This window comes from Epinephelus lanceolatus, chromosome 9, assembly GCF_041903045.1.
Source record: "Epinephelus lanceolatus isolate andai-2023 chromosome 9, ASM4190304v1, whole genome shotgun sequence".
Lineage (NCBI taxonomy): Eukaryota > Metazoa > Chordata > Actinopteri > Perciformes > Serranidae > Epinephelus > Epinephelus lanceolatus.
Window position 1 is genome coordinate 19492878 of NC_135742.1, and position 16641 is coordinate 19509518.

Below are 16641 nucleotides of genomic sequence, written 5' to 3' on the forward strand. Positions count from 1 at the left end.
TTAAATGACAGGTCTAAAGAGGAGATGCAACCTGCAACTCCTCCTTTCAACAGAAAAGGCATGACCCTCAACAGTGTCTCTACAGCGGCAGCTTTCTCCATATGTGGATCTCTCTGGCTCTCTGCCTCAAAGTTCAAACAATCATTGTAGCATGCCGCCTCATTTTCTTGTGTAGTATGGAGGCTGACAAACACAAATGAATGCAAATCTATGCATGCCTCTGATCAGCGCCTGCTGCTCTAGGGAGTCACAAAAGGAGCTCGCAAAAAACTACCTTTCCTTGCAAAGTGTCCAGCCAGACTTTCATTCAGCTTATTCATTGGTGATTTTAAAAGTGATGCCATTGCAACTATTTATAAGTATGGAGATTACTTTTACTTGTGGGAAACATTGCAATCTACAAGTGACAAAATTCTGTGCAGACACATGCAACAATAAATAAATAAAACAAGCTTTTTTGGATGAAGTCAATATATGTTAAATCAGTCACTATTGGAACCTTATTTAAGTAACATGCATCCATTTAAAAAAAACAATATATATCAGTCAACATCACTGTTCTCATTGAGCATTGCAAAGTAGAGCAGAGACGGGAAACAGACATGTAAAGAAGTCATGAGAACACTGCTCCTGCAACATACAGCCACATTTCACCTGAATTACATTATATTTAAGACAATCAACTTTGCCATTAATCTCATTCAAAAGTCTCACTAAAGGACAGCTGTGCTCATATGGAGATTGGAGACTTACCCTGCTGAAAACTGATAAGTGCACCATGAAAAGGAAGCGTACAAAATGGCGCACTCCGGATATGGGAACCTACAGTGTGCACCTACTGACGCTGAATGGTTTTTGTTGAAACTAAGCCGCAACGCAGCACACAGATCCTCTTTAAATTGATCCTCATATTCCTCGAAGCTAAGAACTAGCTAGAGTAGATTAAACAGGAAACAATCAGCATCACTAAAAAGTGGAAGGGGTGGTTTTTAGCTAATCACAATAAATGTTTAAGTTAAGCCTTGACTGTTTGAACCCATGATATGTTTTGACAGCAGTTTTGAGCGTTCAGGCAAAGTGTCTTTCCGTTTAGCGTCAAAGAGAGGAAACCGCAAGACATTAGAGGAAGTGACATCAAGCAAGGCGTCCCTCCATCAACTGGTGTTTCAACAGACAGGAACAGAAACTACAGACACACACACACACACACGTGCATTATGCTTATACACACACACACACACACACACACAGGCTGCAAAAACACATGTGGCTTTTCCCCTTAATCTCTCAATTTGTAGATTAAAACCTACAACAGTGATCAGTCAACATCCCTCATATTAAGGGAACTAAAAATAGCAGGAGAGTAATTGAGAGAGAGAATTATGATGATCAACAGAGTGATCCGCGTCGTAACTGCAGCAACAAACATCCCTCCCTCCTCACAACAAACATCCCTCCCTCATCCATGTGCTAGACGCGACTGCTGAATAATGGGAAACTATCATCCCGGAGATTATAGCATTAAAACCTCTCTCCTGCATCCCAAATCCGGCCATATTAAAGATTTGCCTGTGTAAGCTGCAAGGTAAGCAGGCCCCATCCAGGGCCTATCGGTAGCCAAGGCACTGACCCATTTCCCAAGCAGGTTAGAGATTAACCGTGTTGCATGCTACAAGCTGGGGTGGGATGGACGGCCCAAGTACTCCTCCTCAAACCCTGTCAGCTGATGAGCTCAAGGATCATCAGCGGGTAAGTATCAAAGGGCCTCAGCTCAGTTAGTCAAGCACACAGATATGTCAGGAGACTTAGCATCTAAGAGCTTTAGAAAACTTTAAATGAGAGAGATGTAGGGCGACAAAGGAGGAAGAAATGTGAGGGAAAGACAGAAATAGAAAAAAGTAGGAAGACTGACAGAGGACTAGATGAATCTGGGAGGCAGAGACAGAGGTTCAGAGGGGTACCACAGAGAGACTAAGAGCGTAGCGGGAACAAATCCCTGCAAAGGATTACTGTGCATCATTCTGTCTGCTTGTTTGAGGCAGCAGGAATCACTCTAACTGTCTGCCAGGCTTCAGCTAAAGAGGCAAGAAAACAACCCGTCATAATGGTGTTCAATTGTCTGCAGAAACTAAAGGGTACTTGGTTTTCTAAACCCTGTTAAATCAAAGAACAGGCAGTGTCAGCCCCGTTTCAACAAAAGCATGTTAAGCCATGACTAAGTTCCCATCTCATCTATTGTAAGAGGAAGAAAGATTCTTCCTAAAAAAAAATCTCAGCTCTTTTGCAGAAATGCAGAGGGCTGTTTTTGCAAAAGCAGTACTTACGCTGTGGCAGAAATTTCTACGATTCCAATTATAATCGCTGAGACTACACACCGCACTGAGTCAGACGTTCTCAGCACTAATGACAGTAAAGAGGATGTGAAGGAGATATGCTTGTAGCCGTTTGGTGGTGTAGGCATAAAGACTAAAGCTGTATGCGAGCAGCATTAGGGCAAACCACTGTGCTGACCTTATAGTCACACAGTTTCTCTTCAACAAGAATTACATCACTATTAATAAGTGAAGTAACATTATGCAAACAGCATTTATTCTTAGTCTGCGTACCTTCTTAAACCCACTTTACATGTTAGACGGCTGTATTTACACAAAAAGGAATTTGTCATCTGCAAAGTTGCTGCATTTTTTCTTTATTTAAAAATATAATGTGTAATTTTTCCATAGTTTATTGTCTATGTCATATTTTGTTGAGTTGTGTACGTACATTATAGGGATGCACCGATCCGATATCTGGATCGAATATCGCCCCGATATCACCAAAATAGATGGATCGGGTATCGGAAAATGCCACCTATACCTGAGGCGATCCTTTCCCTTGAAATCTATTACGACGCAAGCTACGTCATACGTCATGGAGCGAAGGAGAGAATCTGCTGTGTGGAGGTTTTTCACACTATTTCAACTGCTGTTGCACGATTGTTTATTTTTGTTAAAAATAAATAGTTCATAATTGCATTGATCTGTTTCATCTTGTTTCACTTTATCGTAGGAGAGAACTGTGTAGCCATCAATGCCTGATGCCTCTAGTCTTTTCTGTTCTACGTGTAAAGGTATATAGCTTTTTAGGTCAACCATGGTATCAGATCGGTATCGGGTATCGGCTGATACTCAAAGCCACAGCATCGGGATTGGTATCGAAACTGAAAAAGCTGGATCGGTGCATCTCTAGTACATTATAATGCCAATAATGCTCAAACCCAGAGAAACCTGTCATTTCAATCAAGGACAAGGTTCTCGTCAATTGGTTGCCATTGCCTGTCAGTGGCGTCCTATCTCTATGCATCAGGGTTGTGGTTGTCTGCCGGAAGCTGTCATGAATTGACTTTTTATCCAGTTTTATGCCACATTTTCATGATTCACTTTTTATATCTTGGTCATTTTTAACTATATGCTTTGATTGGATGAAGGATTTTCGTCATCTAATGTTTGGATTTTAAGTTAACAGAGAAAAATGCTGTGTAAACATTAGCAGCAGCTCAGCTCCAGCCCCTGCCGTGCTAAACTGCATCTGAGAAACACTTATTTCTAACACAAAACTACTTAATTCATTGTTTTTATCCATTTAAATTACAGAGTCTGTCTGTTTTGGAAAGACAGAGACCTTTATGGATAATTGTGATCCCACTAAAAACCTCCTGAACGTCTGGATCGTAGGTTTCCAGGGGAAAAAGGTGAGCACGCATTAGCAGGAGCTGGGCTAGCAACCTCACCAGGCATCGGAGAGACACTGATTTTTAACGTAAAACTGCTATATTCAGCGCTTCAATGAGTTTAAGTCACCTGGTCCTTTTGTTTCAGAGATAATGAGACTTCTGCGGATAATTTGGTTCCTGGTTAAAACCTCCTGAACTATTAACACAGAAGAATTCTGGACCGGGAGAAACTGACTGCACTGATCTTTTGTTATTGTTTTGACTGAAAGACCCCTGCTGGCAGAAGATTACATTGCACATTTGAAGGCAAAGTAGGTGATTCTGGATAAAAATATTTAATGTTGTTTCCCATTTCTAGGTCGTCAAATACAATAAGGCGCTTTGGGGTGGGGGTTGGTTCGAATACCAACCCCAAAGTGTCAGTATTGGACAGCCTGAAAATCAGACTCAACAATCAACCATCTTTACCCGACTCCACCTTTAAGTTAAAGACAAAGTCTCACATTGCTTACTTTCCTTTCTGAAACCTGCCTGCAGCAAGCAGCACATGATAGCATGCAAGTAATTAACAACCCTTTTTTTCTAGGTGGCAGAGAATCAATCATAGGTACATACCCTGGATGATGTGACAAATACCTGCTGGGTAAAAATGACTGAGTTCCAAAAGCCAAGGTATCTTTTAATAGAAGGGAACTCACCACAGTCAGGCACACTGCTGAAGCCGAAGCGTTTGAGTTGGTTCGGCTGTGTTGAAAGCCATAGTTCCCACTGAAGTGACGTCTGATCTCTGCTGAAGAGTGCCTGGAACAAAACACAGAAACACATACAGATTTAGGTAGGCTTTTAGTTCAGGAGACAAAGAATAACACACCCGTATGTCATAATTGTGGGCTATTTAAAGATTAATATTGATGTAGAAACAGGAAAAAACACCCACAGCCTCATGTAAAACCTTTTGTACAATCCCACCAACATTCACACAGCGTATCTTAATGAGAGATGCAACAGCAATTCCATCATTGTTCCTACTCGCATTAGTTTGAATTGGTCAGCCATGGTGATTCCATTCAAACTATTGTTTGCCCATCTCTGCTGGCTGTGTAAAGGCTTTGTCAGGCTGGCAGCCATACAGGCAGCGGAATAAATATAGTGTCCTGATTTAAGGGTCAGACCGAGCAGGAAATCAACATGACATAGGAATGGAGTAGTATTCAAATATATTAGTTGGGGATGGTGTGTATGTGTCTGTGTTTATGTGAGTTTGCCTGTAGCCTTCTCCGAAAAGAAGGGACAACAGAGGATGACAAGAACAAAGCCAGTGTCCCAATTTGTTGCCCACATTTCATTTCTATGCGACGCTGCACAAATGCACTATGTCTTTGTAATTAATCTACCATATCATTTAAGCCCTACCAAGCTTTACACAATGACTGCCTTATTCTCTGCGGTTCAATGACGACAGGCCAGTTTTGTGTGTGTGAGCATGTGCGTTTACTATGTGTGTATGAATGCTTTTGTTTGTGCTGTGTTAAAGTTGTTCATATTTGTATGTGTTTCTGCATTTGCAAGTGTCACAAGCAGTTTACTGCAACACTGCCGCACGGGGGGAGAGTTAGAGGGCAAAGACTTAAAGTAAATGGGTCACATTCCCAACTGCTTCCCCTGTGGTCAATCTCATGGGTTCATTAAGTCCCCTTGGCCATTGTTACGACAACCCTGTTACTAATTACCACCACAAACCAATAAACGCCAGCGCAATGGAGGAATGCCCACATGACAAAACCACTGAGGCTTCATAGCCATGAAGCATGTTGAGTCTGTGAAACAGCTTTGTGCACACTTCTGAAAACTGAATCAAACCAAGAATAAAAAGCTGCTTAAAATTTCCTGTCCACACATGCTCTTCTGATAGTTTACATTTCAATCTAAAGGGGCATGATGATGAATACAACACTCTCTATTTGAGTCTGGCATTCATGCACATTCAGTCTCCCCTCCCCCCTGTCAATCACATAACGTGCTGAGTCAATACAATAACTTAACACCAGGGAAGGTTAAGGCATGGGTGGGAGAGCGGTATACAAATTTACACAAAGAGCAAAGTCCAGAAGTGCAGCAGCATTTCATTTACATGCATAGCTGCCCCAATGTCATTTTAAAATCAACATTACATGGCTGCAAAGGGCAAGAAAAAAATCTGATGAAGCACATTACAGCACACACACACAGGCCGATTTCCCCAGCAGCCACAAACAGAGGTATGCTTGGCCACACTATCAACTTTTACTCTTATCACTGGCAACAACAGTTCTGTTATGCAACTCCAACTTGTGCAAAAGTCACTTTAAGGCTGCATAGTTCTCATATTTAACCCTTACATAACTCAGAGAGTAGACTGCAGCCTGATAAAGGAGTCGTGCAGGTACACAGCAGACAATACAAACACCTAAAGGCTACTCAGTCAACACAGCCCTCCACTGCTGGTCACTCAGCAGGTTGTACAGCAGTATATTTGTGCACGTGGAAATTGGTTGTCGACAGATTTCATACATGCACCATACCTTGCACCTGCACATCAACAACCTGAAGTCTCGTCACACGCCCACTTTTTACATTACTCCTAGTAATGCAATGTGTCAACTCACATAAACCCCTTGGAGCTTAAAGAAGTTGCAGGTAAGAAACTAAAGCTCCAGAGAGTTTCAGGTCAACTCAACAAATGACACTCCTCAAAGCTCCATCTTATCTGTATCTGTAGGAGTTATTGACAAACCAGAGACATGACTTCTGCCTCAGACACCTCATGTTTGGTCAGATTGGTTTTAGCATGTTTGAAATACGACTGGCTACTGCTTAGATTTATGTGATTCTGATGTTATATATTGCTGCAAACAAGAACGCATTTTCTTGCTCGGGGGCAGATTGTCTGGTGGGTGTATTGAGCTTGTACCCAAGGCAATTTAAACCCTGTAAAATCCGTGTCATTACTTGACTTCAAAAGGAACATGCCCTACCCTGTGTGCAGACTGAGCCCACAACCACTTCACCACTAAAATGTGCCCTCCCTCTATATCTTTGATTGCCACTGGAGAGACAAAGCTCAAAGCTCATGTTTACCAATCCATACTATAACAGAACGTACACGTAAAGTAATATTTGCATATGCATGCGCATGCTGTCTGCTTACTTGCACACACTGAGACACATTTAGGGCCTGCCTATAAAAAGACCAGGCAAGTAAAATAGTAATCAGCTCTTGCCAAGCAGAGCCCAGCAGACATTATTTTACCACTAGTAGACAAACAGATTGTCAAGGCGCACAGCATCTGTCATTCTCTTCAACGGGCCCCTGTCTTGGCATCCTTTGTTACATAAAGCTGCTCTGGTCAGGAAGAGAAAAAAACAGAGCTTTGGATTTTGGTGACTTTGGTGACATGATAGAAAAAGCAGCTTCTGTCATAAGCCTGGTATAAAGCAACGTCCTCATGACTTTTTTGTGAAATAAGACTGAAGTTATGAAAAAGCAACACCATCTTTTCCTTATACAGATCTGACACTGTCTGTGAAAACAGCTGTTATTGAAGTTGACTGCTTCAGTCTTGAGAGCAGCTTCTGAGGTTTTTGTGCTTCATCGGGGCACAGGGCTCCAGATCTGACATCTCTGACAATGACCACAGTGGCATTCCCCAAGAGGCATATTCTTCAACACCACTCTCTCAGTGTGATGATATTGTCCTAAAATAAAATATGAGCAGACCCGTAGCAGCAAATCACTATAGGCTGTAACCTCTCTCTCTATTGAGCAATGCATATGGGAATTCCCAACATCTTAAATGTACGATTTAAATAAAAGGCTACGTTAAATACCCGAGGAAAGTACAGCACAGTGATTAGAAATTGAATTCCGTCTCACTGTGAGAACATACTGTACCTAACATACTGTTAAGGTTGTTTTCCAAAAAGAAGCAGAGTCCTTTACTGGCAGTGCAGCCACTACTAGCCCTTTTCCCTCCACATGTCCTGGCTTGGCTTGGCTTGATTTGATCTGACTCAGTGCAGGGATTTGTGTCTCCATACAACAGGGCTACCTGCTTGAAGGTGTGTTTTTACTGATGACGCTCTTGTGTTTGTGAACCAATGGGAAGATTTTCTGTCTGCCCAGCTGGTGTTATCAACAACCTGACTGTACTGTTGTTGAGTTTTTTTAATTTTCTCCCAGCACTGCATGAACATACACCTGACACCCATCGCCTCAAGCTTGCTGTCAATGTCTCAGAGGCATTGTAGTGCTGCCAAGGCACACCGGAATGACGCTCTACCTCTTTTTTGCTAAAGATCCAATCATTACTGAAGGGTATGTCATGCAAGAGTGCCAATAAAAAACAAAAAACAAATTGGATCTATCTTCTGACAGTTTCTTTATTTACGTTATTTGAATTATTGCTTGAATAATGATGATGACACCCTTCTGATGTCCCCACAACCCTCTTAGAGGCGGTCAATGTGCCTCGACCGGACTGTGGAGATGGTTTATCTCTGCGCAACTTGGCACAACTAATGGTAACTGAAGCGCAAATCAACATGGCATGGTCTGACTCAGTGCAGCCAAAAGTGCACCGAAAAATACCTCTATAATCACAACATCACCATGGTCATGTTGGAGGTCAATCTTTGTTACAACATACTTTCACGTAGTGTATCATTAATCATCCATAGTTTGACAGTAAGGTCAGGGTAGGTGTGACGACCAACCTGCTGCATGTATACACAGTTTTACAGTATCCAGGCTACCTCAGTGCATGTGCAACGTGTTGTCAGATTTCCAACGCAACCTGATACCTCTGAGTAACCTGATTTTGTGTGTATGTAAACATACAACTATACACTTGAAATCAAGCTAAAGCTCTCTGAATCAATTGTAAAATGTCAGTAAATGCGCCCCCTTTGGTATCAGACTTTTGAACTGCTATTAAGACAGCATTCTCCCAGCTGAACACAAAAGCCTGATTCCAATAATTACCAGCTTCCTCTGTCTTTTTTTTCCATGAGATAAAATTAGAAAAGGTAATCAACACTGATGAGGACGGCACTCTTTAAACAGCTGCTACGCGGGAGCCGAGCCAGAATTAAGACTGAACTGACAGCAAATTCCGGCTATAATTCAGGGCTGATGACACGTTAGGCACACTGTGAAAACACATCAAGACTCAGCACATTTTTGGCACCAACATCCTGTTTGTTTGTTTGTGTAAGAGCCGGAAATACTACATCATACATCACATTATGAACATTAAGTACAGCAATGACAGCATTACTATGTCATGTCATAGCACTGATGAGTATAATAATGAGTCATTAGTTTATTAGTAGTATTTGTTACAACAAGGCCATTTTGTAGATAGAATTGTAGATTGATTAACCAGACTTTGATAGTTACTAGCTGTAAAAAATACAGCAGGCCCATATATAAATGAATACATGAATGGTTTCCTTCATGGGTCGGTAGTGATGGTTATGAGAGAAAATCAATTGTCTCTTATTCAAAGACAATGAGAAAGGCCACAAGGCCAAAAAATGTTTCATCATTAATCAGAATGAAATAACATTTGATAAGGCAGCTTCGTGTGTGACCCCATTATTTCGAGAATTTATGAGCTGTCAAACAAACCTCTAATCTATCAGTAATGCTGTGAGACTTCAAGCTAGGGAGAGTCATTTAATGTGAATACTGGATATCATCAGCTGCCAAACAGCTGTTTTATGTTCCCGTGGCGTTGAAATTATATACTGCAGCATGGGAGAGGAGTATTTCTTAAAATACGCACCTGCACGCAAGGATTTACACATTTTGGCAAACTGTCTTTGAGACCTTCCCTAAAATATTTGGATAAAAAGTGGAGCTGTCGCCATTCATTGTACTGTTTGGTGTGGCCCCAGTAGACGAGTCTCTCAGTAGTTGGGAAATCAGCATGTTAGCCTTCTGTTCTCTTTTAGCCAGGAGACTGATATAAACGTGAAACTCTATAAGGAGCTGCGTCTTGTCAAAATAAATCTAACTCTATATGACTGGACTATGTGGGAATTTAATTTGAAAGGACAGACACAGGAAGTGGCCACGCTCAGCAGTCAGACAGGAGTCATGTTAATTTCCAGGGCTGCTACCTGCGGTTATTCCACAGGCTAGTTAATAACATGTCGGGCAGGAAATCCAAAGTGTGGGATCATTTTGAGAAGGTGAAGGACGAACCCAAGTGATATGTAAACTCATCTTCATTGGTCGACTACAAACATGACGTATCATCTGAAACATGTCAGTAGCTACATGCCCATTAGCCACTTAGCACAATCATTACTGCTTTGCCGACATCATCAACAGGCGGCTGGCTCAGTGTGTGACGTGCACTTGTAGATAAAATATAGGCCTATATTAATGAAGGTTCATTAGTACGGTTTTGTATTTCTCTGTAATGTAGCACAGTGTTAACAATGTTACTGATACTATTCTTTCTCACACCTTCAACTCAAACCATTGTGTTGCCCCGCCCAAAATATATCATTTAATAATGAAATTGATATCGTAAACATGCGGGCGACTAGTTGACTAATGGCCCTAAATGACGACTACTGGACGACTAGGAAAATTCTTATTCTGGGGCAGCTCTAGAAAATATTTGACAAGGATTTAGAAATGGATCCAATGTCTTTGATTCTGGGTCTCCCAGGTAGAAATACATCTGCTGCAGCTAGCAAAAATGTCAATATTCTTATTTTGCTGCAAGAAAAAATAAGGGCCCTTCTGTTATGGGTTTGTGTAAAGTTACATTTGAGCCGATTCCTTTGGAATATTTTACAGATGTTGTACATACCAAAGCAGGTCAGTTCCACAAAGTCTGGCTGCCTCATTTGAATTATCTTAGACCTGATTCTTCTGCCATTGTTTTCCAAGGAACCACTGACCTGCAACAGACTATTTCCTGTAACCTCCTGCACATATTTGTCAGTCTGAGCCGTTGTTGTTTGTTTGACTGGTTTATATGTGACTGGTGTATATTGTTCTTGTGGAAATATAGAAAATTCAATTTAGTAGTTGACAACTACTCAGTTAATTGAATAGCTGTTGCAGCTCTTGGTGCGGGGTGTGGAGTTGCTTAAGTTTTTCTTCCTTTTTCTCTTTTGGACCTGTTCAGACCTGTGATATAATGAGAAGAAACACAATAAATAAGACTTTGATCAAGAGCTGGGTGATTTCTGAAAGGTCTCAAGACTCCCTCCCATTACAACAAGTCTCATTGTACGTTCCAGAGTGAAAACCTTTCATCATCCCCTCTCTATAGAAAGAGGTCGGCCCCTCTTTTTGTCACGTCATGCTGTCTATGGCAGGCCTGCACTTGCTGTGTGTGCATATGGTGTGTTCCTGTTAGCATTTCAGGAATCATTGGCAATGCATTCCTCAAATTGAATCCTGCTCTAAAACTGCAGTTTCAATGCCTCTCGTGACTACATTTCTGATTAATAGCCCTCTCAGATAGCCAAATCTATAATTTTACTCATGATTATCTGTATTTACGCCTCATGACGTAACTCCCACCAGGCATGCTGCTCTTCCAGGCAGTCTACAATTATCCCTATTATCATCACTATTATCAAGTCAATCCACTGGAGGTGGGTGGCTCCTCTGGCTTCTGCTTTCTCCCTTAAGTCCTTTCTTCCTCAGCTGAGCCCCAAAGAAACACAGGAAAACAGAAAGTTGTGTGGCGTACATGACAAGAAGAGAAAAGCAGACCAAAGGGATGCCCCCACTGCGTGTCTCATACTATCATATGTCTCCAGACTTAATGGGTCTCACTGCTATCAGCGCCATCACGCCTCAGCTTCCTGTCAGAGGGAGGCACACGCAAACACAGCAGTCATTTGGCAAGACTCAGACCACAGATGGCTAAGAGCAAGAAAAAGTGACCGAAAGAAACTTTGAACACAACTTTTCTAGCTGCGTTTAAGTCCTTTAACCACAGGGCAAGTCTTTTATTAAAAGGTTTTTGGGGGGAGCCATGCGTCTTTTTGACACCCTACTCATTTCATCACTCAGTGGCCCACCAACAGCCATGCGGGTTAACAGATGTCATTAACCAGAGCCCGCAGGAAATCAGATGTAACTCAATCCGGCTCCCCCTGCCACTAAGGAGTATTGAACGACAGAGGCCCCATGTCCACAGCTGTCCGCACACCTGTTACCATATGCTAGTGAGCAACATCATGCTCAGCAGCAGAATATTAAGCGTTCAGCTACCTTTCAGTCCACTCACCAAAACTGAACACTGTGCTCGACCTCTATGTTTTGCATTTTTGACTGATATATTCTCACACCTCTTTCCCTTTTGCCTTTTTATTTGCTTATTATTAAGAAACAGACATTTCCTGATTTGAAACTGCCATACACAAGGAAAAAAAGCGAAGTGAAACAGGAGCAACATAGAGTCTGCAGTGTGCAGGATGTCCCTCACACTCCATCCTGATAGAGAGATCGAGAGAGGAACTGCTTGTGAGCACATATAGACTGTTTCGGGGTGGATGAAAGAACACTCCTTATTTAACCCTATAGTAACACCATTACAAATATGGAATGTACTAGTTGACATGGCAAATAACAGGTTGTCCAGCCTGCTACATATTATATGCTTCAGTTTCAAATTGTGACCACTGGCTAGATTATTTTACAGTTTGTCTGACCAGTGCATGTTGTATCATAATTCTTTGAAATTACACATATCGGGGCAACCTCAGCAACAACAACATCAGCAGGTCTGGCCCAAGCAGCAACCACCAGGGCTGAAAAATGAAGCCAATGCAGAAGTACCACAAACTGCAGCTCCTCAAACAGACACTTGAGGCTAGCTGCAAAAGCGAGTCAGTCCAGCAAAGACCTCAATCTTAAAATGCCTTTACAACTTTACAACAGACATAATCATGCTTACAGTCCGTTTTGGTCGTTTTTTCATTCATTTTCTGAAACAGCTTATCCTGTTTGGAGTCATGGGGGGGCTGGAACCTATCTCAGCTGACATTGGGCGAGAGGCGGGGTACACCCTGGACAGGTTGCCAGACTATCGCAGGGCTGACACAGAAGCCCTTTTTAGATAGGAATTGTGCAGATTTGCAGGAAAGCCCGATCAGTCTTTTTTCAGCATTGGCAGTATAAAAACAAAATCGGGGAGGGCAGAAAATTGCCGCCTACCTACTTTTGTTTATACAGAATGTGCCTATTTCGGGGCAATGGCGGGCATGAGCAGGTAACAAAACGTGTAGCTCAGCGTGTGACGTAAACAGTGACGTGGGAGGGAAGCCGCGGCTAGTCAGGCGGTGATAGTCGGACAGCGATTTTGTAGTAAATCAGCCTGTTCTTCACCATTCCTGTCATCTGACAGTAATTGGCCTTCAATAACCCCTCCTGTTGCGGAAGGCCGCCTCGGTCTGTTTAAACTAAAAGGGTTCCGCCAATATGACCACCCTCCGAGGCGGAAAATTGGGCGCCTCGGATCAACTGCCCAATCCGGCTCTGTGTGTATAAACGCTCGCAGTTGGCCGGCAAAACGGCCCAACATTCGCAGAAAATCTGTCAGTGTGAAAGGGGCTATAGAAACAGACAACCATTCACACCTACAGCCAATTTAGAGTCACCAATTTACCTGCATGTCTTTGGATTGTGGGAGGAAGCTGGAGTACCCGCAGAAAACCCACGCTGACATCGAGAGACTACACAGAAAGGCTCCCCCACCCTAAGTTCAAACCCCCCACCCAGGGTTCAAACCACAAACCCTCTTGCTGTGAGGCAACAATGCTAACCACAGCACCACCATGCCGCTAGGTTTTGGTCTCTAAAGCTAATTTCCCCCTTCATGACAACTATATGGGGAGGGGTGAATTTTTATATTACTCACTTATTTACATTTACATCATTTAATTAAGGGTGGGGACGCCTGCATGACAGGCTGTCTGTGAGTCGTAACCACTGTCTGTAAGTCAGATTCACCCCTCGCTCGTTTACAATTCTACCCTCTCGTCCAAATATGGTCACTTTTGGCTCCAAAAAACCAAGATGATTACGTCTGAAATGACAAACTCAGGGCTTCAAAACAGTCCACAAACCAATGGGTTCTGTCACGCTAGCTGCGTCCATTACTTTATATGATCTGGACATGGGACCTGGGTCTTTTTACCTTTCAACAGTTCATTGTCATAATAAAGGCAAAAATATTTAAAATAATTGCATGTCAAAGCACTGACTGTCTGATCTCCTTTATAGCTTAGCTTACACAACCTGGCATTTGACCTAAAATGACCCAACTCTAAGTCCATTTTCATTAGATGTTGACATTATTTTGTGCACCTAACATGTGCTGTACATAAGATAATGTGTTATTTTTATATTACATAATATGTATTCAGTGTTGCTGGGTCAATATACAAATGATTTGATGTTAAAATTTCCCTCACAACAACTCACAGCAGTCTATGCTACGATCATTTTGAGAAATCATTATCAACACACTGTATCTCTTTCTCTTGCGTTATCACTTACTGGCTGTGCTGGTTAACACTTTGCAACCACACATTCCACAAACCCAGTGCTTATACAGCGCAGCATCTTCTAAGCAGCCCCTCTGCTGGCTCATCAATAGATTCAGACTGTGACCCAAGATCCCTCACATCCCTCAGCAGCTGAGCTCAGCTCTGCACAGCACAACACAGCACAACACAGCAACGATCCACGATTTCTCCGGGCTATTAGAGACAAGAGTACGGTGCAATCACTGAGGTGGATGGGGGATTTCACCAAGTACATGCTTCGGAGTAGAGCTGAAATGATGATCAGACATTAATCTGCAACTATTGAGATAATCGATTTGCTGCTTTTCTCTGTTTTATATTATTGTAAATTGAATGTAGACTGCAGTTTGAAGACGTCATCTTGGGCATTGGGATGTTGTGGTTGGCATTTGTACTGTTATTTTTTTTTACATTTTATAGACAAAAAAATCAAGAAAATAGTTATCAGATTAGGCAGTAATTTAAAAATCATGGCTTGCAGCCCTAGTTTAACCATTTTAGAAACATTTTGCATGACTGCATCACTGGTGATTCATTAAAATTCCTTATGTCAGACGGTCATTCATAAAGTTTTAGATGTGAGGGCGCGTAAAAGCTGCAGAAACAAGGGAACAGATTTGGGTTAAGAGTGTTTTTAAGAGAGGATCAAATGGGATTAAAACAGTGCTGACTGTTGTGAGGGTAAACAATATTTCTCCTCATCATCCAACATCATAACTCCTAACTCAGAGCTAATCTCTCCACCTCCACCTTTAAACTGCTGGAACATCTTGCACATATTGTACAACACACTCAGCCTGGTCAGCACATACTGTACCGGAGAGGCGTTATATGGCTGTGCCACTAATCATAGGAAGCATTAGTGTGTTTGTTTTAATGAGTCGCACTATGGAGGAGGCATGGTACACAATAGACTTCCATGTATATACTTCCTCCACACCTGGTCAGTGTCTCAGCAGGAACTATGACCACATCCCTCCTCAGTCATGGCAGCTCTAAGGGCTTACACACCAGCACAGGAAATGATCATATTAGAAACACTAGATATAGAATCAGCATCCTCGTGAGGAGGAAATAGCACCGATAAAATACAGATTTGTCAACTTGGTGCAGCATTGTTTCTCTGCTTCAGAGGAAGTAATGAGAGAAACTAATGTATTCATGATTGATCACATGGCTGTCACTGTTACCAAAAGTTCACTATGCCCTGTGATAATCCTTCTCGGGAAGCTGAAGAGAAGTTGGCTGTTTATTGTCCTCCGGGCTGCCTTTTTTTCCGGGACAGGGTGGACCAACCTGCAGCATTAACATTCACAACATGTGGCTGCCTGCTCCGCTGTGGAATCCCCATCCAAATGTCAAGACAGAGCTCCCACCCATATCTCTGGGGAAGTTCACATTCAACTCCCTGAAACTAAAGCTTGACACCACGACAACATTTCTAACCTAGAGCACGTTTGTACCTGTTGATTTTCAGAGCGAAAGCCCGTCGCTCAGCGCTGTTGAGAGAAGCCATATGTGAGTGTGAGGTCCGGTTGAGCGGCTCCGCTGGCTCCGGTGTTTTCCTGCGGTCTCGCCGCCTCGCTGTCACCGACACGCCGCTACTTCTCCTCCTCGCTACAGCTCAACTGTCATGTCAACACTCATCTTGGCTGTGGCGGCGGCGGCAGCAGCTTTCCTGGGTGTAAACTTCCGCATTTGATTTGAGCCATCCCGTGGAGAGAGAGAGAGAGAGAGAAAGAGCGCACGAGAGAGGGAGAGAGAAAGGCGCGAGGGGTGGGAGGGGATGATGGGACACGCTGGATGAGACACGCGCGCTCCCTCGCTGCCGAGATAAGCTTTGAGTTTACCGAGCAGGCAGTCACAGTTTTCTTCTGCTCAGTCACACACACACACACACAGAAAAAAATAAAAAACAAAAAAACAAATCCAGTTTATTATGAGAGGAAATTAAATACCTACAATAGTAGGGGAGACTGGGGTCAAATGTAACAATCTTCCTCCACATAAAATTATGTTTGAAAGGTGCAGTGTGCAGGATGTAGGGGATACACTGGCAGAAATGGAATATAAGCATGCTTTTTTAGTGTATAATCACCTGAAAACAAGAATCAGTTTGCTTTTCTTATCTTAGAATTAGCCATCTAGAGCTTCTTTTTTTTTTTAAAGATTATGTTTTTGGGCGTTTTGCCTTTAATGGACAGGACAGTGTGAGAAATGCAAGAGAGAGAGAGAGAGAGAGAGAGAGAGAAAGAGAGAGAGAGAGTCGGGGGATGACATGCAGCAAAGGGTTGCAAGCCGGAGTCGTACTCGCAACTGCTACA

The 16641-nt window shown here is 42.5% G+C and overlaps 1 protein-coding gene across 2 annotated transcripts in view; it reads right to left on the reverse strand.

Moving 5' to 3' along the window:
* The window catches only part of dock8 (dedicator of cytokinesis 8), a 73641-nt gene extending 57624 nt beyond the window's left edge, over positions 1-16017 (reverse strand). Inside the window, exons 1-2 of one of the 2 annotated variants that reach the window (XM_033619213.2) lie at positions 15781-16017; positions 4411-4513 (exon numbers count right to left, since the gene is read on the reverse strand). In XM_033619213.2, coding sequence (XP_033475104.1) covers positions 4411-4513; positions 15781-15833 — 156 coding nt within the window. In that variant the 5' untranslated portion in view covers positions 15834-16017. Of the gene's footprint in view, positions 1-753; positions 1044-4410; positions 4514-15780 lie in introns of those variants that run through there. The other variant, XM_033619214.2, reaches the window with a different exon arrangement.
* Between the last annotated feature and the right edge of the window lie 624 nt (positions 16018-16641).